The sequence below is a fragment of the Eptatretus burgeri genome, chromosome 20 (assembly GCF_056783735.1).
Source record: "Eptatretus burgeri isolate ZD-2024b chromosome 20, Ebu_testis_v1, whole genome shotgun sequence".
Classification (NCBI taxonomy): domain Eukaryota; kingdom Metazoa; phylum Chordata; class Myxini; order Myxiniformes; family Myxinidae; genus Eptatretus; species Eptatretus burgeri.
Window position 1 is genome coordinate 402,859 of NC_140980.1, and position 26,269 is coordinate 429,127.

The 26,269-nt window shown below is 46.3% G+C and overlaps 1 protein-coding gene and 2 long non-coding RNA genes across 3 annotated transcripts in view; 2 read left to right on the forward strand and 1 right to left on the reverse strand.

Moving 5' to 3' along the window:
• The first annotated feature begins 4,123 nt into the window (after positions 1-4,123).
• On the forward strand, positions 4,124-8,995 carry LOC147008229 (uncharacterized). Its single transcript, XR_015053545.1, has 3 exons — positions 4,124-4,342; positions 7,839-7,952; positions 8,055-8,995. It is a non-coding gene; the product is annotated as an uncharacterized LOC147008229 (long non-coding RNA).
• An 807-nt stretch (positions 8,996-9,802) lies between these two features.
• Positions 9,803-26,269, reverse strand: part of LOC147008230 (uncharacterized) — a 70,124-nt gene continuing 53,657 nt past the window's right edge. Inside the window, exons 6-8 of the mRNA XM_085865209.1 lie at positions 14,887-15,093; positions 11,161-11,285; positions 9,803-10,145 (exon numbers count right to left, since the gene is read on the reverse strand). Of these exons, the coding sequence (XP_085721335.1) occupies positions 9,945-10,145; positions 11,161-11,285; positions 14,887-15,093 (533 nt within the window). The 3' untranslated portion in view covers positions 9,803-9,944. The remainder of the gene's footprint in view (positions 10,146-11,160; positions 11,286-14,886; positions 15,094-26,269) is intronic.
• LOC147008231 (uncharacterized) lies at positions 9,818-10,800 on the forward strand. Its single transcript, XR_015053539.1, has 3 exons — positions 9,818-9,924; positions 10,031-10,163; positions 10,358-10,800. It is a non-coding gene; the product is annotated as an uncharacterized LOC147008231 (long non-coding RNA).

Consider the following 26,269-nt stretch of genomic DNA (forward strand, 5'->3'; position numbering starts at 1 on the left):
TTCCCACTCCTTCCACTCCATCCTCCCACAAAGGTCCCTGGCATTCCTCAAGATCTCACGTCCAGCATCTTCAGAAAGTATTGACACCGTTCGACGTCCGTCGCAATATGTTGTGTAAAAGCCTGAATTTGAAATGGATTAAATTTAAATATTTTTTCACTGATCCACACAAAATGCCCCACAATGACAAAGCGAAAACTTGTTTCTGGAATTTTTTTTGCAAATTAATTTAAAATTGAAAGCTGTGACGTCTTGCGTCAGTAAGTGTCCAGAGCAGCTCACAGTGAGTTGACCACCGCAGGGTGTATATACGGATAAGTTAGCTGAGGTGGTAACGTTATTTATTTTTTTTTTTTACAACCTCTCCTTTCATCCTTACCTTTAACTCGATTGTATACGTTCCGTTTGCATTATTTTTCGGTTTTTTGAATAATAATCAGCACGTTCGAGAAGTCACGTGACTCCTTCGCCGATCTTCCCGATCATAAAACGTCTTTAATCGACGGTTATTTTTTTCACATCTGATACCGTATTTGACGATCGGAGATCACCGTCTCACCAATTATATCAGCAAATCCTGAAATAAATTGGGCTTTTAAAAAAATATAAACCGTGCATTGTGTACTGTAAATGGATCCACCCCTCGGATATGGCGACGGGTGGTGGCTCGGGTGTCTGTTCGTTATGAACTGTGAGGAAATGACCGTTTAAACCTCTTGTAAAGAGCATCGTGGGTAAAAAAAAAATGTGGATCCTACAAATGTGATCACTGCCGGTTAAATAAGAAGAAGAAGAAGAAGAAGAAGAAGAAGAAGAAGAAGAAGAAGAAGAAGAAGAAGAAGAAGAAGAAGAAGAAGAAGAAGAAGAAGAAGAAGAAGCAGTGAGGTATCACTGGTGCACGACCCTCTGGCTCCAAGGCAAACTGCAATGAAAATGAAGATGAACTTTCACACTTCTTTAAATCGTCTGACTTTTAGTACACAAAGTCGAGGCTCATGGAAGAGCGAGAACACAGAGTGGATCAGGACGCAACGGAACGAAGGGAACGGCAGGAAGAGATGAGGGAACCGCCAAAAAGCTGGGCCGAGGGTCAAAATCGAAGGAGAATTACAAACGAGGGACGCGAGTAAGAATGAGGGACGGGAGAGTATGCAGGGTTGTGGACAAAGATGGACACAGAAGCAAACTCGAGGGAAGGAAAAACTGGAAAAGAATATGGTTTTTGGATTGGTGGTGATCTGAGATGGTGGTGAACAGCCGTCTTGAAGACTCGGATGAAAGAATGGGATTTAAGAGGATATTATATCGAAGTTGGTTCAACAGGTGGGTGGGGGGGGGGGGACCTCGAGGAACCAAATAAGTGGAGGTGAGCAGTGATTCTAGATTTTGAGAGTTTCAGCAGAAGGGGGTTGCAGGTGGACCATGTGCACCCTGCAGGAAAAAAACATGGGGAGAGGGTGGGAGAGAAAGCATGGAGAGGGCTGTGTGTTAAAGACCAGGAAGGAGACGGTGGAACGTGGAGAGACCACCGATCTGTGTGCCGTGATAAAGTGATGGGCCCATGGACTGAGCTTCATCACCTGAGATTGGAGTGATCTTGAATTCCTAGGTTTCCATGGTGTCAAGCTGAGCAAGGTGGGAAGCAGGGGCACCAGCCCAGAGGGGATGGCAGTGCTCCATCATCAAGAACTTTGCACAACAGTGGATGCCCATTGGGCGACTAACTTTGGAAGCCAACTTCGAGATGTGGTTTTTCCCAAGAAAGATTATCTCTGATAGTCAGACCGAAAAGTTGAAGTGGCTGAACTTCTTCAAGAGGAATGTTCAGAAAGTAGATGGGAGAGATATCTCCAGAGAGACGGCCCTTATCTCGTGCCTTATATTGAGGTCCTCCATCTATTGTTGGGAGAGTAGAAACAGCATGTTCATGGCAGAGTGAACTTCTCTGAATCCGAATTGGTGATTTGACATGAGGCCGTTGGAGAAAAGGATGGATTTCAAACCAACTGTGATAATGGATTGATTCCATGACATTTGTGGTGATTGGAAGTAAGCTGATAGGTTTATCAGTCAGAAACTTATCCATCTTCCCAGGTGAAAGAGACACAGTGTCCAGGAGCAGTTGGGTATGACCGTGTGGGGTGGGTCCAGACAGCAAGGCGTTGGGGGCACAGGATTTGGAAGCAAACACATTATTGAGGCATTGCCCCCTAAAATATGTTTGCTTTCTTCTCCGAAACTCCAAACACAATTTCGATGAAACTTGACCACGACCTTCATCACCCAATGTGATGTACCTTTGACAACTTTCACAACATTAAAATGACCGGAGGGGCTTCTGCTGCTGCCGAGACCATTGCAGCCGAAACGTTTCCTGCGTTGATGGAGGCCATTATTGAGGAAGGTTGATGTTCTCCAAAACAAATTTTCAACGTTGATGAGACAGGCCTATTTTGAACCAGGAGGTCACGTAGGACGTACATTTCTCGTGAGGAGAAGACCAACCTGGATTTAAAGGAGCGAAGCATTGTTTCACGCTGCTTTTGGGAGACAACGCTGAAGGAAGGGAAACAACGTCCGAAGGACGATGCCACTGAGCCCTCAACATCGAGCGGTCAAAGAGCTAAACCGCATCTCATACCCTCTCCAATTCAACCTCCGTCACCATCAACAACACCACCATCTTCGCTACCGTATTCGCCCAGGTCATCTGACCCAGATGATCCCCCTCCTCCATAACTCCTCCACTCCCTTCATCTCCACCACCTCCAGAAACAACAAGACATTATCAGCAGCAGCCAACGTGACTGTTAACATCGCCTTTCTCTTTCATTTTTCTATTTCTAGTTGTTAGAATTTCTTTAATGCAACAGTAGGCTGTATTTTTTTCACAATTTTTTGTTGTTTATATCTAAAACATTATAATTTAAATAATAAAGCAATATAATTGTAAAAATAGGACATTAAAGATGAGGGGTGAGGCAGCACTCCTCCGAACCTCCACCGACTACATTATTCCTGACTTGCAAATATCACCCGTCGCTTCGCTGATTGGAATACAGAGAGGAGGGGGGTGGGGTAGAGAGGGGAAAGAGAGGGGGGAGAGGGAGTGAGGGGTGTGGGGGAAGGGAAGGCAGCGAGAGGTGCGAGGAAGGGAAGCTATACATGCGGTCGAGCATTCATTTCGATTCAAAATGCTTCAGCATAGAATGACAATAAAGAGGGAAACAAATTATTGACTGAAATTCATTTTGTACTAGTCATACGATAAATACCGCCTGGAGACAAACACCGCCCTGATATGTCCAGAGATAAACACAGTCTGGAGACAAACACCATCCGGACACGTCCAGAGACAAACTCCCATCCGTACATAAACAATGCGCGCGTCCGGAGCCAAGCTGTCCAGAGACATGCACGACTCGGACGCGTCCAGAGACAAACTCCTGTCTGGATGTAAACACCGCCCGGACACATCCGGAGACAAACTCCAATCCGGAGACGTCCGGAGATAAATACCATCAGAACACATCTGGAGACAAACCCTGCCTGGACACGTCTGCAGACAAACATCACCATGACAAAGCCACCGTCCAGACACGTATGGAGATAACCACCGTCCAGACATAATCACTTTCCGGATATGTCCAGAAAGAGAGAGAGAGGAGGGGAGAGTGATCGAGGTGTGGGAGGAGGTTGCAGCACTGTATTGGGAGGGAGTACAGCAAGGATGGGACAAAGAGATAGAAGGGTGGTGGGAGTGGGGGTAGGGTAGTTAGCAGAGAGAATATGTAATGCTTTACGAACACACACACACACGCACACACACACACACACACACACACACACACACACACACACACACACACACACACACACACACACACACACACAGACATTTATTAATATTGATAGGGAAATTTTTTTTTCACATTTTTCAATTCCATGACTATCTTGAAGGACACAACTTTTGTGTAAATTGAGAGGTTGCTGTGCGTGCACATAGAAGCTGAATATAAAACTTCCACTTGTTCTTCTCAAGATCTCGAGTCGTTCATCAGAATGGCTGACGTTTAATTATGTGTGTATTGGTACAACAGTAATGTGATTTTGGATGTTTGGTTTTTTTTTTGATGACGAAGCCTTGATTTCTTTAGACTGGATTGGCCCTCGTCCTCCATGGGGCTGTGAGGTCTTCATCGGGAAGATCCCTGATGATGTGTATGAGGATGAACTTGTGCCGGTATTTGCAAGTGTCGGTCAGATATACGAGTTTCGACTCATGATGGACTTCAATGGGGGGAACCGTGGCTTTGCTTTTGCGACCTACACAAACCGGAAGGTGAGTACGTGGTGAGAAATGCAGTGAAAAACTGTTGAAGATCAAAACTATTTTTTGATTAAAAAATTAAAATTTTTATTAAAAAATAAAAGAAGAAACATGGATAACTCGTGCGCTAGCGGGTTGCTAATCAACCACAAGCGCCAATTGGTGCTGCCAATCCTGGCAGGGTTCGCACTACTTCGCGTGTTACCGTTTCCAGTGGATTGGCAGAATCAAGGGGGCTCTCATGCCCTCGATGCGTACTTGAGTTAACTTACTGCATCAGATGCAGTCTGGCGTTGCTGCCGAGTATGCACTGGCTAACAAGAGCAAATTAGTGGGGTAAAACTTCCCGTCTAATAATACGTGTGGACCATGCGAGACCAATAAATATTTACAAAAGAACAACATAGACAGGGCAGAACAATCCCGATATAATGAACTTACTCACTTAACTTATACGATACAAGACAGGTGCCAACAGAAACATACCACGTGTAAAGTTAAAGAGCAAGAAAGAGGAAGTTTTATGTGGTTTGTGACCTCTTTGTTACCAGGCGCGGTCGACGAACCAACACAACCCATTCGCTGAGGAGGGGGGAAGGAAGGAAGAAAACTGAGGGTGTCTAATGGTGCGTGGTCGGAGGTGTGATGAAGGTTGCGGTGAGGTGCAGGTGAAATATGGATGAGGTGCAGAAAAGACAATGGAAGGAAGTGCATTTCTCTGAGGTCGCTCTGAAAAGAATGGTTGTTCTGGACTTGCCCTCGCTGATCGCTCTTACGCGTCCACAGCATACGAGAGGGAAGACAAGAGACAGACCGTGTGAGAAGACGGCTCTTACGTGTAAGACTATCTGTGCGTGTAAACGTGTTATCGGCTTGGCCCTAATAAATGATCGGCTTTTATTAGGGAGTTTTGGCCATCCTTACGATGTTGAACGGATTTTAGCGCACACTTGTGCTTCAAGCTACACACCAGGACATCACAAGCAAAAGCGTCTGTTATGGTACGTAGCGCCCATTGCTCCCCGCCAGCTCCAAAGGGCAGTGATGAGCATCCGTGGTGGTGATTGTGGTTGCGGCGTTCATAGCGATAAGTTATGGGGTGGTGGTTGAGGCGTCGAGGTTGTGGAAGTTAATGGCGAAGGTAAGCGAGCTTGGGTTGTTGTGAGGATTGATGTAAGATTTTTTTAATGAAGACGTTGTGGTGGTTGTAGAAATGTCAGAGCCAGGGGTTCACCCAATTTTTTTCATTTGGTTCTCCAATGAGTTCCAGCAGAAATGGTTTGGTCCTCATGAAAAATAAAAATGTCAGCTTCGAGTGTGCTCATCTGCTTTCCCGAGAGCCTCTCAGCTTCGTCTCCATCTTCCTCCTCCACAAGCGCTTTCTCAGAACGTCCGCTCCAGATGAGACACTCGCAAGCCGCTCTTTTTTTTTTTCGTTCCGAACGCTCCTGAACCTCCTCTTCTTCCTCTTTACTCGCGTGTTCTCCTTAAATCTATTTTTTTTTCATATCTTATCTTATAAACCTCCAATATAACATGTAAATTATAATGTCATCATTTATAAACTTAATTTTGAAATCACAGTGTATGAGTATATTGATTATCACAATTATCACGGAACAATCTTAACTCCACTAGTATTTCCGGCTAAGCTCTTTACCTCGTAGTTCTGTGACAAAAAGTATCAAACCTTACATTTAGTCATCATAAATCCTCTGTTCCTTACAATGTTAACAATTGCATGATGTGCTGTAATGTGGTTGCACAAAAGCAGTTATACAAGAGGAAAATGATCTTGCACATCTTTTGTCCGCTCTGTTCACCGTATCATTTGACCGAGGTCATCTTCCATCTGCTTGGAAGTCAGCCAACGTCACAGAACTACACAAACAAAGTACAAACAACAATCCCCTGAACTGCAGACCAATCAGCTCACTTACAATCATCAACAAGGTCATGGAATCCATAATCACATTGTACGTCAGATTTCTGACCATCAGCTCGGATTCAGACCAGGTCGCTCTTCCTTCGGCATGATGCTTCTGCTTTCCTAATAATGGATGGAGTCCCTCAATGTCAGACTGAGACATATCTCAAGCATTCGATACAGTCTGGCACCCTGCCCTGCTCTCCCAAACTCTCAGCCGATGACATGCAAGGCCAACTCCACACATCTTTTTCCTGATGACTTCATGTTCCTGATGGCAGCAGCTGCTTCCCTCTCTGCAAACCATGATAGAATAGGAACACTTGGAATACGCCTATCAATCCTGAGGAATCCCACACACTTACTGCCTCTCTCCGAAAGGACCGTCTGGCAAATCCTCCCGTCTGCTTTGCTCCACAATTTTATTGAATAAGTTCACTCACTCAAACTTTTGAGTCTCACTATGATCTTTCTTGGGCAAACCACACTCCTCCATTAGCCTCCGAAGCCAGTCGCCGACTGGGCATCCTCCGTCGTGCAAAGTCCTTCCTTGGCACACCTGAACTCTTATCCATCTACTAGGCCTTTTGATTGAGTACAGTGCTCCTCTTTTGGCTGGCACCCCTGCCTCACGATTTGCTGAGCTTGATGCCTTGGAAATGGAGGTCTCCAAGATCATTGGAATTTCCTGTGATGAAGCTGAGTTGATGGGCCTTTCACTTTCACATCAGAGACGGGTTGGTGGTCTCCCTGTCTTCCACCAACTCCTTTCTGGTCAGCCACCCTCTGCTCTTTCTACACTTTGTCCGTCCTTCCCCCCCAGGTTTCTGAATGACGCACAAGGTCTACCTACAGTCCCTCCTGTTGAAACTCCCAAAATCCAGAATCACTGGTTACCTCCACTCATTCATTCCTCTTTTCTCCTGACTGTGGAATGAACTGCCACATTCTCTTCAATCTCAATTGTTTCTCCAGGTTTTCAAAACAGCTATTCACCACCACCACCTCATATTATCCCCCATCCAAAGCTATGATCTTTTTCCACTCCGTTAACTCTCCCAAGCCCACCTCTTTCCAACTTTCCTGTTTTCCTTCCTGATAGTTTGCTTCACTATTCATCTTGTCCACCCCCGTGTCTTCCCAGAGTCCTAATTCTTCCTCACATCCCTCATCTTGGAAGTGTCTCTCCATTTTCTCCCTCAACCCTGCCGTTGTGTGTTTCCTCCTCTTCTTCTGCTGTTCTTTTGCTCTGTTGCCTCCTGATCCGTTCTCTGTTCTAGCTCATTGAACGAGCATCTACTCTTTGCAGGATATTAAAAAAAAAACACTTTCACTCAACTAATTGCAGGTAAGTTCCTGTCACGTGATTTCATATTTGCTTTTCATTGCTTAAATTGAGCAGGTTGCTTACCCTGCACAGTCCTTTCTACGTGTACCATGAAAGCCTCCTTATCGTATTTCGTAATTGATTGATTGTTATCAACATTATTTTTTGTCACTGTTTATGCAATTTTTATCTTCATCTTATCAAAGATTTATCATCAGCCAACTTTTCGCCTTGTGGCATGTCCAATTTCACAGGATTCCAAGTCTGCCACTTATCTGCTCAACAACTACGAACTGAGACCGGGCCGCCCACTTTGTGTTTGTATCAACGTGAACAACTGCCGTCTTTTCATCGGAGGACTACCCCGGGTGCGTTAACCCAGAAAATTCACTGAACCGTTTGTTTGATGGGTTGTTGTATGTTTCAATCTCCAAAACTACTGCAATGCTAATTTTCGCCTCACGATGCAGGGTACAGGTGAAGAGGAGGTCCTCGAGGAGATGAAGAAGGTGACCGGGGTAATGCTGTGTGTATGTATATCTAAATTTATGAGGTGTGTTGGGGGTATCCTGTTTTCTTTGAACCAGGCAGAAATCCTTTGGGACATTGCAGGTCAGTTGGTGAACCTCGTGTATCAAAAGCCTTGAATACCTTGACTTACATCAGTTTGTGACAATTTCTGTTCGTGTTGTCCTCACCTAATACAATTATATTCCTGAATTATATTCAGATACGTTCAGGAACCTGCAGCTCTGGTCTGCGTCTCAATTAAAAATAAATAAATTAATTAATTCGTTGTTTTGTTGTTCTTCATCTTCGAGTTTAAGAAATGTATCATTTGGAGTGTTTTTCTCATTTATATTATACTTAACTTTAAATAAGTAAGGAACTCGTGTTTCGATGTTTGACAAAGTTTTTATTGAATCTTCTCAACTGCCTGTTGGTGTGTGTTTGCGTGTATCGTTCGTGTGTGTGCAGCAGCACAATGATTTACAGCTGAAAATTTCTACCTGCATTAAGCACCACTCACTTACTCACCTTTGTAAATTTAACCTCGTTTTATGACACATGACACACCTGCTCCTAAACTCCATGTTTGGACCTTTAATAAAGTGTTTTTTTTTTTTTACCTTTGTTGTGTTTTACATTGTTCCATTTCGATTGTGCTGTTTGATTGTGATTTCAAAAATCGATTGTGATTTCGATTTTTGTGTTCAAAAATTCAAGGAAAATAACTTTGTTCAACATCAAGTAAATCTCGATCTGTTGTCATTCCTCACGTCACCTGCATTTTTGAACGCAGTTCACAACAAACACATCTCAAATCATTTGAATCGAAGAGAACTTGATGGATGAACAAACTGCGCACGTTTTGTTGGCCGATGGAATTTTTCATTTTCACTCTCTCCAACTTTCCTCCCCTCCACTCTCCCCCCCCCCACCTCCCCTTCTCATCTCTCTCCACTCTTCCTCTCCCTACACCCCCTCTCACTTTCCCCGATCCCCACTCTCTATTTGTTTCTGAAAGTATCTGAATGGTGGTTATGCCCGGATGGTGGTTATCTCCACATATATCTGAACGGTGGTTATCTCCATACGTATCTGGACAGTGGTTATTTCCGGATGGAACCTCCCCTCACAATGTCTTCCCTTCCTCCACTCTTCCTCTCTCCCGCATCATCCTCACTCCCCCCTCTTTTTCTCCCCCCCCCCACCTCCACTTGATTTGGTATTTTGTGGACCAAGGAAAGACCAGGTTGAAGTTTTCGATGTAACTGCTTCATCATCACAATCCTCATCACAAGTGCTGAATGCAAATTCGTGAACATCAGAACAACGGACAGCCTCGGATGTCCGTCAGGCAGGTGGTGTGAACCACGTGACTCAGAGGAGACCCAGCGGAGCAGGATGCCAAAGCAAAAAATACATAATTCCCCAAATGAAAGAGCAACCGTGTGGCTTACCCCAGCATTACATCCCAAAAGCTGTGGGCTAAAATCCAAGCTCCATCACTCGATTAAGATGGAGAAAAAGTTATTGACCCATGAAGGAGGCATGGACACTCAAACTGTCACTTGATCGCACCACAACTCAAGTCCGCAAGTTTACCGAAGCGTGGACCCCAATCTTTCAGATATTCATGGACTTGTCTCTCCTCGCTTGAGTCAGAGTCAATGGAGCTCAGAGAGTGGGTACCCGAGCCAGCACCTTCAGAGGCAAACACGAGGAGATTGTCGTGCGGAGGAACCGTCGGGTTATTGTCTTCAACGAGTCAAGCCTCAGAGGGGTGACGGATGGTGAGCGCAAGGGTGAACAAACAACCCAAAAATGGTGTCCAAGGTGAATTAAATCAAATTCATTCAGCACAACCACTCCACCCAGAACAATACCCGTACTCCCAACTCTTCATCCAAAAACCCTCTTGTAATTCTCACCTTATCAACAGAGTTCTCAACCTCACGAGAATGTTGGACGCCATCCAACACCATCTGGTGGTCCATCATCGGCTTGTCGTCTGTCGGGTGCTTGCTCATCGGCTGCAGAAAGCTTTGATCCTCCACCTGCACAGGGTCAAAGAGGTCAGTGAAGCCTTCAGATTTTTTTTTTTGAATCTGGAGGCTAAAGAGACTCATAAACGTGTGTGAGTGGGTTGTGTTCAAATACAATCAAGGACAATGTCACATGTTGTTCCTGTTTAGCTCCGTTTTGAGCGGCAGCTTCACACCGTGTCCTGAAAGCTTCTCCCCCACCCAATCCCTGCCTTGATTTTCAGGATTCGAGGAACTAACTCGGAAAACTCATCCTGGAAGAATCCGAAAATTTGAATTCCCATTCTGGTGACGTCATGACAATCAAATCCAGGTGATTCATCTCATCTATGACGGAGAACGGCACTCGGTAGAGCGCACACCCTCGCCAGGCTGAACAGGTAACATTTAATGTCCACTGATCGGCCGGATCTGGATCGCGGATCTGAAAGCACAGGGAGAATTTGTTTCCCACCCGTGAGATCGAATCATACGTCACCTGCATACCCACAAACTGCGTTTGGCTGACACCTGTGTTCAAGGCCACCCCGGTTTACGGTGATTGTTCAGACTTGTTGATCACACAACGCGGGACCAAGGTTGGTCCAAGTTGGTCAGCTGAGTACACAGAACACGGCAGTCCACAGTGTGGCTCACGAAATGCCGAAGGATACTTTTGTTCTGAAATTTTTTTCTTAAAACGTATGATTTTTCCAAATATAGGAACAGGTACGCACTACACCTGCATGGAAAATCTGTGAGTCTTTATGGGCAGTCAAGAGAAATAATGTGTCCGCATGTTGTTGTGAAGGGCCTTAGATTTCTAAACTCCACTCCTGATGGAGGAGGTTTGGAACACCCAAAGCTTTTCTTATGGTGCTGTGTGTCAGTGAGTGAGTGAGTGAGTTTATATAGTTTCTCAGATCTACTGGAATCTATATGTCACACAGTGAGGATCTGCGTTGTCAAATGCTCCGTGTTGTTAACACAAGACATTAAGAAGGTGAAAAGAGTTGGACAGATTGTCGGGTTGGGGGCTTCACGTCACCTGATGCTGCTCTCCTCCCTGCTCATCATTCTGTTCGCAAATTTTGTCCGTCAGGTCAGGGATGATGACTGATATTTCCTTCGCTTTCCTCCTCTTTACGTACATCAGGAGAAGTAACGCAAGAACTGAAAAACAAAACACATTGTTAAAAAGAGTCAACTGGCAGGTATGAGAAGCTTGTATGGAAAAGACATTCATTCATATTGTTGCGGTTCTTGGAACCACAAGCATCCAACAGATAGGTGACCCAAGACAGTTATTCCATTGTTATACGTGTAGATAGTCCCTTTCCTTTTGTCTGGCGGGACAACAAGGGAGTGCCGAACCCCGCGCACTGTATAGAATGTGCTCGAAGGCAGACACGTACGCCGCTCGTGAAACATGCATGGGTTTATCCATGACGATGTACCTTCGGCCCTCGCTGGCAGCAGCGGATTCCCCACGGATGGTGAACGTCTTCTCGTCTCTCCGGCCAGCGGAGCTGCAATAGAGCCGGGGAATGTGCAGTGCGGGTCGCGTTGGCGCGCTCTGGTCGGACGCCCGAGCGGGCGTGCGGGACACTCGGCCGGTCACCAGGGCAGGGCTCGGGGGGTTTTGCAGGACGATTCGCGTGCCAATTTCGGTGTGGGCGATTCGTGTCATGTCGTGGGGTCGGAGCAGAATATTGCTGCTCTGAGATGACCTTGCCGAAAACGAAGTGAGGCGGTTTCCAGCCAAAGTCAGCGGGCCACGTGAGGGGACGGGTCCAATCGGAGTGCCCGATTCAGGTGATGACGTTTCACTTTGGGGTGGCCTCCCCCCTCCCCCCACCGCACTGCAAGTCCTGTAAAGGTCAGAGCAGTTCCTCCTCCTCATCTCCGCCCACACGACGTCAACCCCACCTGCCCATCTGGTCCCGCCTACCACTCCATCCACGCACCCTGGACTCCGCCGCCCCTTCTCCACTCAAGCCCCTCCTTCTCGAACACGGTCTCCACACGCTCTGCTGAAGCCAGAGACGACGCGCCAGCTGTCGGGTGCCGCACTACGGAGCATTCCCCCCCCGAAATGTATTGGTGGCACGTCGTGCTATCAGGCACAAAGGTACCAAGAACGTAGCCTCAACTCCTTTCCCTTCCTGGTTCAAAACTTTATCTTCATCGGGTTTTGTGTGTGTGTGTGTGTGTGTGTGTGTGTGTGTGTGTGTGTGTGTGTGTGTGTGTGTGTGTGTGTGTGTGTGTGTGTGTGTGTGTGTGTGTGTGTGTGTGTGTGTGTGTGTGTGTGTGTGATTCCTGGCACCTTTCTGCTTAAGTAAGACTGCAGAAGATCATTATCGTTATTATTTTCGCGTTAAGTCTGCTGTGTGTCCCCTTTTGTAAGTTGCCTGTTTCATTGCTGCATCACACCTCTCTCTCTCATATCTTTGCACAACACACCGCAATAAATCCTGATCGTGCCACATACCTTTCCTCACCCATTGTTAATACTGTTGTGGTTGACCAAATTCGCAAACCACCATTCAGGTCCCTGAGGTGAGATATCTCGGTAAGTATATGTGTAGTTAGACCCAAACCCATTGTCTAGAGGGAATAAATGTCATTCATGAGGGCTACGACTCTTCAGGATAGCCGTTTTTCTTTTACTATCTTTATTTTGGACCAACCGCCATTATTACCACCACCAACCACGTCTCCACAGCCATTACAACAACAACCACCAACCACAACGCCGCTTCACCACAACCGCCACGACCTTTACCGTCACAACTCGCCACCATCGCATCACCGTCATCTCGCGCCACTCGTGGGCACCGATGCTGGACTCGTGCGGGGCGCGCACCGAGCAGCGTGTTCAAAAGCATCGCGGACTTTCCGCAGAAAAACGGATCAAAAACGACTCACGCCCACTTTTGTTCCGTCCAATCGGTGAGCGAGGGGCGGTTTGGCCCCGCCTCCAGGGCGTTGGAGGGCGGTCGCTATATGCAAATTCATGGATCAAAAAGCATTCACGCCCACTTTTCCTCGGGCCAATGGGGAGCCAGGTGAAGGGTCGGAGGCAGAGGGTCAAGGGTGGAAGAGCGAAGCCACGGGGCTTATAAAAACGACTGCGTTCGTCAGACAGTTGAGTTGAGCAGGAGGAAGAGTTGAGTTGGAAGCGGAGGAAGAGTTGAGTTGAAGTGGCAGTTCGCAGTTGGCAGTTCGCAGTTGGCAGTGCAGTTGGGAGTTCGCGGAGTCGGAGTGAAGAGGACGGAGCTGTGGAGAGGAGGCGGCGGCGAGGGCGGTTGAGGGGGTGCTCGCGTCGGATTCGAGGAACTGCGGAGGGAAAGGCCGGCGGCGCGACCGAGGTCGTGGTGGAGACGCTCGTCGCGGGACCCAAGATTTTGTGAAATCCTCCTTTCCCCGAGCATCAGCAACCCCCTCCTGTTTCCCCCCGCGCTGAGATAGTGCGACAAAAGGGGGCCCCCTTCCCACCCCGTACCAGACACTGTCCGTGAGGCCCGCGGAGTTGAGGCACCACCGCCGCTCCGCGTCTCATCATCAGACGGGTAGGCCCGACACGGTCTCCGCCCCAGGCCCGCCTACCCCCTCATCCTGGAGGGTGGTTCTCTTTTCTTTTGCTTTGGGAATATGTGTTGTCGGCGCCGTCTGTGAAGTAAAATTGTATAAGTGTTGCCGTGTGCTCGCGTTGTCGGTATTAGATCTGCATTGTTGCATTTGCTTTTTGTCTTCTTCTTTTACATGTGCTTTTGGTGGAATTGTATATGTGTGCTTTCCGTTCATCGCGAAATAAATGTGCTTATTATTGAACTGTTTTTCCCGCTTCGCTTCGTCATTTCTTTCATTGAATCCTCATCTTGCTTCACGTAAAGGGTTGGTCGTGGGTTAAGACGCCCGATAATTAATCGAACCGTCGAGGTCGACGAATAACACCGCTCGGTTATCCCGATAGTACGGAACGGGTCGCTTAAGTGGCCCGTGTCCGAAGTCGACCTGCGGCGAGGTGCGATCGCCCGGTCTACCCTCCGTGTGGGTACTTAGGTAGGTCGAATTTGGCGAGCAACCCTATCCCACGCGGGGGCCGATTGGCTCGATCGCGGTGAGACCGAAAGGTCCACCCGTGACTGGTTCCCGGCGTTAGTCCGAGAGGGTCACGACTGGATTGTCCGTCCGGTGGGCGACGTGCCGCGATTCGAGTTACGTGGCCGTCAGCACGCCGGCGGGCGCGAATCCGCGACAATACATTATTATTGGGAATGTTCCCTGCTCGTTTTTGTCTTTTCTTCTATTGATCCAGCATGGTCCGAATCCTAGCTCAGCCGGAACTTTATTCCCAATGATCCGTTCCTTTTAGCCGGTACGTCATTGGCAGTGTCGCTCGGCTGCATCCGATCCGGAAAAGTGATCCGGTTCGGACAAGGCGTGCCGAGGGCGTGTTCCCCGGTAATTAAACCACGTGATTAATTAGGTAACCCGGTTAGCCCAGAGACGAGAAGACCCTCGGTCATGCGGTTGAGTTATTGGTGTCCACGGTCGGTTAAGCGACCCGCCTCGTCACGGAATTTACGTGTGCGATGGCCTACAATTCCGGGCAGTCTGGTGGGAACCAATATAGCTTCCCCCACCTAATGATCTTCTAACCCGACCCCCGGCCCGCAACAATATATGAAACTAACAAAAAATAAATAAAACTGTTCAGCAGCTGAGAGGTGAAGAAGGAAGGAAGAACAGAAGGAAAAACAGGGCTTACAAACAAATAGCAAGAGGATCTGCACCATCACGAGCGTGAAGACGATTGAATTCCACGTGCAGTTTCCATCGGCGTTACACCAGCACACGCTCACAATCATGGAGGAGTTTCCTGTGAGTGCTGGTGTGCCCGAGTCAGAGATCTCAAATGAGAGCCTGTAAGTGCCAACGGGCAAATCCTTCTTCGGACTCAAGATGCTGGACTCACCTGCAAAGAAAAGGAGGGGGGTGAGCGTGTGAGTGTGCAGGTTAATCGAGTGGGTGGCAACCAAGACCGACCCGTGTGACCTTTCTGCAAAAAATTCCAGTCACTTGTACAAATGGGCCTCTGATGGACAATCTACCCTCTGCTAACTTTATCATTGGCCTGAAGGTGGAGACACATTCGCGAGATTGCAGCCATCGTCACTCCAGAACACAGGAAAGGTGCAAAACACAGATCATCTCAACTGGGGGCCTAAAATAAACCAAAAACCAAACAAAGACTCCATCATGGCAGCTGACATCAAGCCTTTCAGCTTTTCTCCAACGTCTTCATCTCTGGGTCATGGTTTTGGAATTCAGTGGCGGTGACTCTGCTGCAGGTATATCCAGTACTGCTGAGTCTCGGTCTTCTTATTCTTCCACAAAAACGTGCAGAGACCTCCAAGGAGTATCATCGCACTGACATCTCTCAATAATGTGTGGAGACCCTGGAACTCAAGTGAGAGGTTACGCCTGTGTCTCCGGACGTATATTGGGCGTTCGCTACTCGCTGCACCTGCGGAATAACAAGGATTTGCTCCCCTTTCATGGGCGGCTCTCACCCGGATCCTCTCATCTGCCAGTGACTTGGGCCGGTTCCATTCCTCGTGTACTTTAACTATCTTGTGTTAGGGTTATTTTAAGAAGGGTCAGCCACGCCCACAGACCATCCGACAATCCAAGAGAAGGTGAGCGGGGAGGGCTAAGTGGGTCACGGATTGTGTGCGGTGGGGGCCGAGGGTATAAAAGTCATGTCCAACAAAATGATCAGGATGCAACAAAGGAAAAGGAACAGTGCAGAGAGGGTTAGGGTGGTGGGGGAGTGCACCAACAGCAGGGTTTAAGAACAAAATTGAGGGAGACTCAGACAAATAAGGGATGTGCAGAGGAATGAGGGGTTGGGGAGGGATGCACGGGGTGGATAAGATGGAAACAGAAACTAACTCTCAGGAAGGAAAACTGGAAATTTGGAATGAGGTGAGTTTAGGGGTGGGTGGGGAAGGGGGAGGAGGTATAACAGGGGTACAAAAGATTATGGCTTTGAATGTGGGAGGATCTGAGATGGTGCTGAACAGCTGTCTTGAAGACCTGGAGGGAGGAGTGAGATTGAAGAGGACGTGGAAGTTGATTCCACAGGTGGGAAAAAGAGGAACAACTGAGTGGAGGTGGAACAACTGAGGAACCAACCGAGAAACGGACCGCGGACGGCTTGGTCCGGAGGAGCTCTTCGAAACCGATTAATACCGTCCTGGACGACTCGTGTTTCTACCCAAGAAACATCGATCAATTCAAAAACACGTTAATGAACAATACAAATATTAATAAAAGCAAATTTAACTGAAAAGAAAAGCAAATCTCAGTGAAGAGAATCCGAATGTCCATCTGTTGGTGTTTCTTTTACCTGTTATCAACCTGTATTTGGAATGTGTCGAGTCCAAATGTTCCATTTGTTGATCATCATAATCTCATATAGATCTTATAATAGGAATGACAATGGTTATATTTGAGTTGAGGAAGATTTTTCTGATTTACTCACACAACTATTTCCATGGACAGGAAAGCTTTTCTTGAGGAGCTTGTGGAGGACCCAACCTTCTCGAGAGGGTCCCTTGGTATCTTTCTGGACCTGAAGACCGTCTTGTTCTTGATCCTTTGTGAACATACCATTGGGGACCCGTAGGGCAAAGCGATGGGCAGGCTCTGCCAGTTCACAATACCAGTCACGTGACGAAGTCGGTCAAAATGCCGGACTTTGTAACTTCCTTCAAAAATCTTCTCCAGACCCACCAGTCAGAATGCCACCAGATTTGAGATGCAACACCGGGCCAGGGTAGGGATGGTAAATTGCGGAGGTCATGCCGATCAGGAGACTGGAAATGTGTGAAATTGGCCGACTTAATGTTTGTAAAAATCGTGCAAATTCCTTCGAAAATCTTCTTCTTCAAACCATCCGTCCATCCATCGGGACCATACTCTGTGCAGACCGTTGGTGCTGCCTCTGTAGTCTCCTTGGCGATTGGTAACAATCCTGGATGGGTCGCCACTCCGACACAGGATACCAGCAAGCTGGCACTCATTTTTGCCGACCTCAACCCCACCTGGTATTAATTCAACAGCCAAGCGGGATTTAAACTCAGCATCCCAGGATCTCAAGCCCACCGCCCGAACAATTAAGCCAACACCAGGCATGGTCCAAACCCACCAGTGAGAATGTTTCCAAATTTGGGTTACAACATGAGGCGAGGGGAGAGATGTTAAATTTTGGAGGTCAAGGCGATCACGTGACTGTGACTGTGTCAAAATGGCGGTCGCATAAATTCCTTCCAACATCTTCTTCCCCACACACACCAGTGAGAAAGCTCCCAAATTTGGGTTCCAAAACCAGGCCAGGGATCAGGTAACCTCCAGGTCCGGTGGTCCTATTTCTTTTCCCCCAGTTCACATTTCATCCGCCATTCCTCCAGGTGGACAAAGGATACTCCTGCCCTTTGATGCTGAAATGTCAATCCCTTGTGCCCAAGATCCTGAGAACCCAATGTGTTTTGGATCTTTTTCTTCTTGTGAGGAACACGGAGACGAACACGAGTCAGGTGTGAACAAGGGGAAAGGTAAGTAGATGAGAACCCCTTGTTGAAAATTTTTTCTCATCTGCGTTTTCATGCTTCACATTTTCCTTTATTATGAGCTTTTCTGGAATTGGAATTCAAGATGAGGTATTGTCATCGTGCACCGTCTGTCCATCCGTCCCTCCCGTCTGTGTCCTATTTCCATTTCTCTTAGGAAACCGCTGTGCCGATCAGGCTGAAATTTGGCAGCACGGTTCTGCTCCTGACTAGTAATGAGGATTGCAAAGGTCTTTCCGGTCACGTGACTTTAAGTAGGTCAAAATGGTGGACTGAGTACATTCCTTCAGAAATCTTCTCCAGCCCCCCCCCCCCCAGTCAGAATGATGAATGATTCTACATTTTGGTTCCATCATTGGGCCAGGGTTGGGATGTTAAATTGTGTAAGTCATGTCAATCAGGTGACCAGAAGTGTGTCAAAATGGGAGATTTAGTAAACTTTTGGGAAAAGTGCACGAATTCCTTTAAAAATCTTCTCCAAATCCACCTGTGGAGTCAGTGGGCGTCAGCTGTGGTGGTATGGACATGTGACGAGAGAGAGAGAGAGAGAGAGAGAGAGAGAGAGAGAGAGAGAGAGAGAGAGAGAGAGAGAGAGAGAGAGAGAGAGAGAGAGAAATAGATAGAGAGGTAGAGGGAGGGAGAGAGATGGAGATGGTGTTGGAGAGAGAGATGGAGATGGTGTTGGAGAGAGAGATGGAGAAAGAGAAAAGACAAACAACTCGAAGAGAGCCAACATGAGATGATTCTAACTCCAGTTGTGATGTGCATCATGATTTACAAAGGTCACATGACCATTGTGATCTGTTCAATCTAAAGTTGAATCAGTTCATCTTTGTATTAGAGTCCGTACGTTTTTCAAGAACGTTTGAAAACCAGACGCGGTGGTGTCATTGTTGGAGCATCTACTCGAAGCCTGGGAGGGTGATGGTTTGTCACCCTGGCTGGGTCACACCAAAGACATTAAAAACACACGTCCTGCTTCCTTGCTTGACGTTCATCATTTATAAGGATAGAACATGGCCAAACAACCAGAGGTTGGTCATAAGAGGACAGCCTTTGATGGGCCTCCAAGCCTCCTCCTCCGTCAAACGTTGTTTTTGAGGAAATATACTATTATTATCTCTTGAGTGGTTCAAAAGTTATTGCAGTCACACGGATTTTTAATTAACGGGCACTTGACCTTCGGTCTTTGAACTTTTCAACCCAAAATTTAATCCGTCCATACGTGTGTCATTGTCCATAGTCATGAGAAGTTTGGTCAAAATCGCTTTAGCGGTGAACAAGTTATCATGGTAACTGAAATATGCTACCTTCAGCGAAAGGTGACATGACCTTTGATCCTCAAAATCTTATGAGTTGACCTTTGCATCAAAGTACTTACTCACACCAAGTTTCGTCTGATTCCGTCAACAACTTTTTGAGATATCGTGCGATATATCGTTTTAGGCCAATGTCTCGATGGTGAAGATTCGCCTAAACAATATTATCAGATCCGGATACGGATAAAAATCTGCACCAAAATATAGTCAGTTCTTCCATGTCGCACACGCATCGTGTCCACCAAGTTTCTTCCGAATCCGTCCACCACTTTTTGAGATATCGTGCGATATATCGGTTGAGGCCAATGTCTCGATGGTGAAGATTCGCCAAAACAATATTATCAGATCCGTATCCGGATTCAAATCTGCACCAAAATCGAATAATTTCTTCCTTGTAGCACACCCAATGTGTCCACCAAGTTTCGTATGACTCCGCCCACAACTTTTTGAGATATCGTGCAATATATCGGTTTAGGCCAATGTCTCGATGGTGAAGATTCGCCCAATCAAAATGATCAGATCCGGATCCGGATTCAAATCTGCACCAAAATCGAATCAACTCTTCCTTGTAGCACACCCAATGTGTCCACCAAGTTTCGTCTGATTCCATCAACAACTTTTTGAGATATCGTGCGATATATCGGTTTAGGCCAATCTCTCGATGGTGAAGATTCGCCAAAGCAAAATAATGCGATCCGGATCCGGATACAAATCTGCACCAAAATGGAGTCAGTTCTTCGATGTCACACACCCATCGTGTACACCAAGTTTCGTCCGAATCCGTCCACCACTTTTTGAGATATTGTGCCATATATCGGTTTATGCCAATCTCTCGATGGTGAAGATTCGCCGAATCAAAATTATCAGATCCGGATCCGGATTCGAATCTGCACCAAAATCGAATCATTTCTTCCTTGTCGGACGCACAAGGTGTACACCAAGTTTCGTCTGACTCTGTCCACAACTTTTTGAGATATCGTGCGATATATCGGTTTACGCCAATCTCTCGATGGTGAAGATTCGCCTAAACAAAATTATCAGATCCGTATCCGGATTCGAATCTGCACCAAAATCGAATCAACTCTTCCTTCTAGCACACCCAACGTGTCCACCAAGTTTCGTCTGATTCCGTCAACAACTTTTGAGATATCGTGCGATATATCGGTTTAGGCCAATCTCTCGATGGTGAAGATTCGCCTAAGCAAAATAATGAGATCCGGATCCGGATACAAATCTGCACCAAAATGGAGTCAGTTCTTCGATGTCACATACCCATCGTGTACACCAAGTTTCGTCCGAATCCGTCCACCACTTTTTGAGATATCGTGCCATATATCGGTTTATGCCAATCTCTCGATGGTGAAGATTCGCCGAATCAAAATTATCAGATCCGGATCCGGATTCGAATCTGCACCAAAATCGAATCATTTCTTCCTTGTCGGACGCACAAGGTGTCCAGCAAGTTTCGTTTGACTCTGTACACAACTTTTTGAGATATCGTGCGATATATCGGTTTACGCCAATCTCTCGATGGTGAAGATTCGCCTAAACAAAATTATCAGATCCGTATCCGGATTTGAATGTGCACCAAAATCGAATCAACTCTTCCTTGTAGCACACCCAATGTGTTCACCAAGTTTCGTCTGATTCCGTCAACAATTTTTGATATCGTGCGATATATCGGTTTAGGCCAATCTCTCGATGGTGAAGATTCGTCTAAACAAAATTATCAGATCCGTATCCCGATTGGAATCTGCACCAAAATCGAATCAACTCTTCCTTGTAGCACACCAAATGTGTCCACCAAGTTTCGTCTCAATCCTCGACAACTTTTTGAGATATCGTGTGATATATCGGTTTACGCCAATCTCTCGATGGTGAAGATTCGCCGAAACAAAATGATCAAATCCGTATCCGGATTCGAATCTGCACCAAAATCGAATGATTTCTTCCTTTTCGGAGACAAAACGTTTCCATCAAGTTTTGTCTGATTTTGTCAAAAACTTTTGAGATATCGTGCAATTATATCGGTTTAGGCCAATGTCTCGATTGTGAAGATTCGCCTGAACAAAATGATCAGATCCGGATCCGGATTCGAATCTGCACCAAAATCGAATCAACTCTTCCCTGTAGCACACCCAATGTGTCCACCAAGTTTCGTCTGACTCTTTCCACAACTTTTTGAGATATCGTGCGATATATCGTTTTAGGCCAATGTCTCGATGGTGAAGATTCGCCTCAACAAAATTATCAGATCCGGATCCGGATACAAATCTGCATCAAAATCGAAACAACTCTTCCTTGTCGCACACCCAATGTGTCCACCAAGTTTCGTCTCAATCCGTCGAAACTTTTTGAGATATCGTGCGATATATAGGTTGAGGCCAATGTCTCGATGGTGAAGATTCGCCGAAACAAAATTATCAGATCCGGATCCGGATTCAAATCTGCACCAAAATCGAATCAGTTCTTCGTTATCGCACACCCAACGTGTCCACCAAGTTTCCTCTGATTCCGTCCACAACTTTTTGAGATATCGTGCGATATATCGGTTTAGGCCAATCTCTCGATGGTGAAGATTCGCCTAAACAAAATAATGAGACACGGATCCGGATACAAATCTGCACCAAAATGGAGTCAGTTATTCGATGTCACACACCCATTGCGTACACCAAGTTTCGTCCGAATCCGTCCATCACTTTTTGAGATATCGTGCCATATATCGGTTTATGCCAATATCTCGATGGTGAAGATTCGCCGAATCAAAATTATCAGATCCGGATCCGGATTCGAATTTGCACCAAAATCGAATCATTTCTTCCTTGTCGGATGCACAAGGTGTCCAGCAAGTTTCGTTTGACTCTGTACACAACTTTTTGAGATATCGTGCGATATATCGGTTTACGCCAATCTCTCGATGGTGAAGATTCGCCTAAACAAAATGATCAAATCCGTATCCGGATTCGAATCTGCACCAAAATCGAATGATTTCTTCCTTTTCGGAGACACAACGTTTCCATCAAGTTTCGTCTGATTTCGTCAAAAACTTTTTGAGATATCGTGCAATTATATCGGTTTAGGCTAATGTCTCGATTTTGAAGATTCGCCTGAACAAAATGATCAGATCCGGATCCGGATTCGAATCTGCACCAAAATCGAATCAACTCTTCCGTGTAGCACACCCAATGTGTCAACCAAGTTTCATCTGACTCTTTCCACAACTTTTTGAGATATCGTGCGATATATCGTTTTAGGCCAATGTCTCGATGGTGAAGATTCGCCCAATCAAAATGATCAGATCCGGATCCGGATTCAAATCTGCACCAAAATCGAAGCAGTTCTTCTTTATCGCACACCCAACGTGTCCACCAAGCTTCCTCTGATTCCGTCAACAACTTTTTGAGATATCGTGCGATATATCGGTTTAGGCCAATCTCTCGATGGTGAAGATTCGCCGAAGCAAAATAATGAGATCCGGATCCGGATACAAATCTGCACCAAAATGGAGTCAGTTCTTCGATGTCACACACCCATCGTGTACACCAAGTTTCATCCGAATCCGTCCACCACTTTTTGAGATATCATGCCATATATCGGTTTATGCCAATCTCTCGATGATGAAAATTCGCCGAATCAAAATTATCAGATCCCGATCCGGATTCGAATCTGCACAAAAATCGAATCATTTATTCCTTGTCAGACACCCAATGTGTCCACCAAGGTTCGTCTGATTCTGTCAACAACTTTTTGAGATATCGTGCAATATATCGGTTTACGCCAATCTCTCGATGGTGAAGATTCGCCAAAACAAAATTATCAAATCCGTATCCGGATTCGAATCTGCACCAAAATGGAATCAACTCTTCCTTGTAGCACACCCAATGTGTCCACCAAGTTTCGTCTGATTCCGTCAACAACTTTTTGAGATATCGTGCGATATATCGGTTTAGGCCAATCTCTCGATGGTGAAGATTCGCCAAAACAAAATTATCAGATCCGTATCCGGATTTGAATCTGCACCAAAATCGAATGATTTCTTCCTTTTCGGACACACAACGTTTCCATCAAGTTTCGTCTGATTTCGTCAAAAACTTTTTGAGATATCGTGCAATTATATCGGTTTAGGCCAATATCTCGATGGTGAAGATTCGCCTGAACAAAATGATCAGATCAGGATCCGGATTCAAATCTGCACTAAAATCGAATCAACTCTTCCGTGTAGCACACCCAATGTGTCCACCAAGTTTCGTCTGACTCTTTCCACAACTTTTTGAGATATCGTGCGATATATCGTTTTAGGCCAATGTCTCGATGGTGAAGATTCGCCTAAACAAAATTATCAGATCCGTATCCGGATTCGAATCTGCACCAAAATCGAATCAACTCTTCCTTGTAGCGCACCCAATGTTGCCACCAAGTTTCATCTGATTCCGTCAACAACCTTTTGAGATATCGTGCGATATATCAGTTTAGGCCAATCTCTCGATGGTGAAGATTCGCCTAAACAAAATTATCAGATCCGTATCCCGATTGGAATCTGCACCAAAATCGAATCAACTCTTCCTTGTAGCAGACTCAATGTGTCCACCAAGTTTCGTCTCAATCCGTCGAAAACTTTTTGAGATATTGTGCGATATATCGGTTTAGGCCAATGTCTCGATGGTGAAGATTCGCCTAAACAAAATTATCAGATCCGTATCCGGATTCGAATCTGCACCAAAATCGAATGATTTCTTCCTTTTCGGATACACAACGTTTCCATCAAGTTTCGTCTGATTTCGTCAAAAACTTTTTGAGATATCGTGCAATTATATCGGTTTAGGCCAATGTCTCGATGGGGAAGATTCGCCTGAACTAAATGATCAGATCCGGATCCGGATTCGAATCTGCACCAAAATCGAATCAACTCTTCCGTGTAGCACACCCAATGTGTCCACCAAGTTTCGTCTGACTCTTTCCACAACTTTTTGAGATATCGTGCGATATATCGTTTTAGGCCAATGTCTCGATGGTGAAGATTCGCCTAAACAAAATTATCAGATCCGGATCCGGATACAAATCTGCACCAAAATCGAATCAACTCTTCCATGTCGCACACCCAACGTGTCCACCAAGTTTCGTCTGATTCCGTCAACAACTTTTTGAGATATCGAGCCATATATCGGTTTAGGCCAATCTCTCGATCGTGAAGATGGTGATCTCTCTCGATGATCTTTTTCTCGATCTCTCGATGGTGAAAAAGTGCCATGTGGCACCACGTGATGCAGGAGGGCGGCTCGTGTGGTCCGCTCGACAGCTCGGACGAATGAACAGAATCTCCGACCAGGGACGATCACCACAACTCTCCACAATTCCCCTTCAGGGACAAGGGAACAGGAAAGGGAACGACGTTCTCGTCGACCTTCACGTCCACGCCTTTTGTCAATCGCTTGAACGAACCAAGAGCCTCCAGCCTCCAACTGGGACAAGGGAACAACCAACCAACCACGACTCTTCACGCCCACCCTTTTGTAGGGGCCGGCTCCGCCCTTCGCTCTGCCCCGCCCCGTTCTTGGCTCCTCCTTACTTCGAGGCGTTTCCAGAAAGCTCTCGAAGGGGGGCGTGCCCCCACTCCGACCGCCTCACGCCGTGCATCCACCAATCGGGAGCGAGCTGCCGCACCCCTCCCCTTCACACCAAGCGTGGTGGGGGGGATTCAGGTGGAAGCATCAGGCGGGGGAAATTAGGCGGGAAAACCCCACCATCGCTGTTGGTTTTTGTTCTTGCACGCGCCCGCACGGTGCTCGTTGAATGGCGAGTGGCGAAGATGTGTTAGCGTAGTTGTGGAAGGCCTGATCGTTGACATGTTGGTTGTGGCGAGGTTCGTTGTTGTTTTTGCACCAAATTAACTACAGCAAAAGAAAAACGGCTAACTGAAGCGTCGCAGCTCGAATGGTTCACATAGATTCCCTCTATACAACGGGTTTGGGCTAACTACACATGAACTTACAAATATATCTCACCTGAGGATTCTTTATGGTGTATTGCGAATTTCCACAACCGTAACAATATGCTCGGAAAAACTCGCACTCATACTCGTATCGCTTCCAGTTCCTGCATGTGCAAGTGGAAAATTGATGTACAATATACTGATGTGGTGTCTTGGAAATCTTGTGTTCAAATATTGTGCGATGTATTGTGGCGAATTGTGTGTCCAGCACCAGAGTCCCCGAACAATAAAACCATCATCACACTTGAACCCATTGACATCCCATTTTCATTTATGCTGAGGTGTTGGAGTATATGAAGGGGGGTATTCTCACACGAAAAAATCGGGACCATCAGTTTGGCTGGGGAGCGGGGGGCCCAAGGTCAAAGGGCGCCCCAAACTATAACCTTTTGAATTACTGTTTCTCAGTGATTTTACTTTACGCGATTCGAAATATCTCGCTTTTACGAGCATTTTGATACCAAGATCAGCCAAATTGGACCACTACAACCTGTGATATGGCCTCGAGAAGATTGTGGGGCAGCTGGGGGTGCCCAAATTTGGGGGGCCCCTAAAATTGGCCCCGATGGGCCCACAGGTCTAAAAGTTGGTATTTTGAGCTTTTTCACCCAAGTGAATAAATGACCAACACATGGGGAGAAAATGAGGTGTTAGTGTCGGGAGGGTGTGTACACTTGACATGGCATGCGCCTCCTCTCTCCCTCTTCTCCTCTCACCTACCTCTTCCCCTCTCACCTCCTTCCTCTCCTCCATCCTTCCCATCCCTCCTCTCCCTCTTCCCTTGAATATTCCCATCAGCAACGCGACAGGTAGTATTTGGTGGTAAACAAGTAAACAAACACGAATTAAGCTTTATACATTACATTTTCACACTTTCCTCAATTAAAAGAAGTAATTATTAGCTAGAAATTATTTAATTAGTCAGGTGCTCATGAGAGTTCAAGTCCCTGACCCTCAGTGATGGGTGATGTAGTTAAACGTGTCTTTTATGATCCATCCATGAAGACCACACTCTGTACAGAGAGAGCATCAGTGCTGCTACAGCAGTTACCTGGGTTATTGGAACCAATCCTGGACAGGTGACCACTCTGACACAGGATACTCAAACGGCTCAATCCTCCCAGCAAGCTGGTATCACTTTTCTAAGTGATGACAAGCTGTTCCAGATGATCAGAAGGATGACAAGCTGAGTCAACCCCACCTGGTATT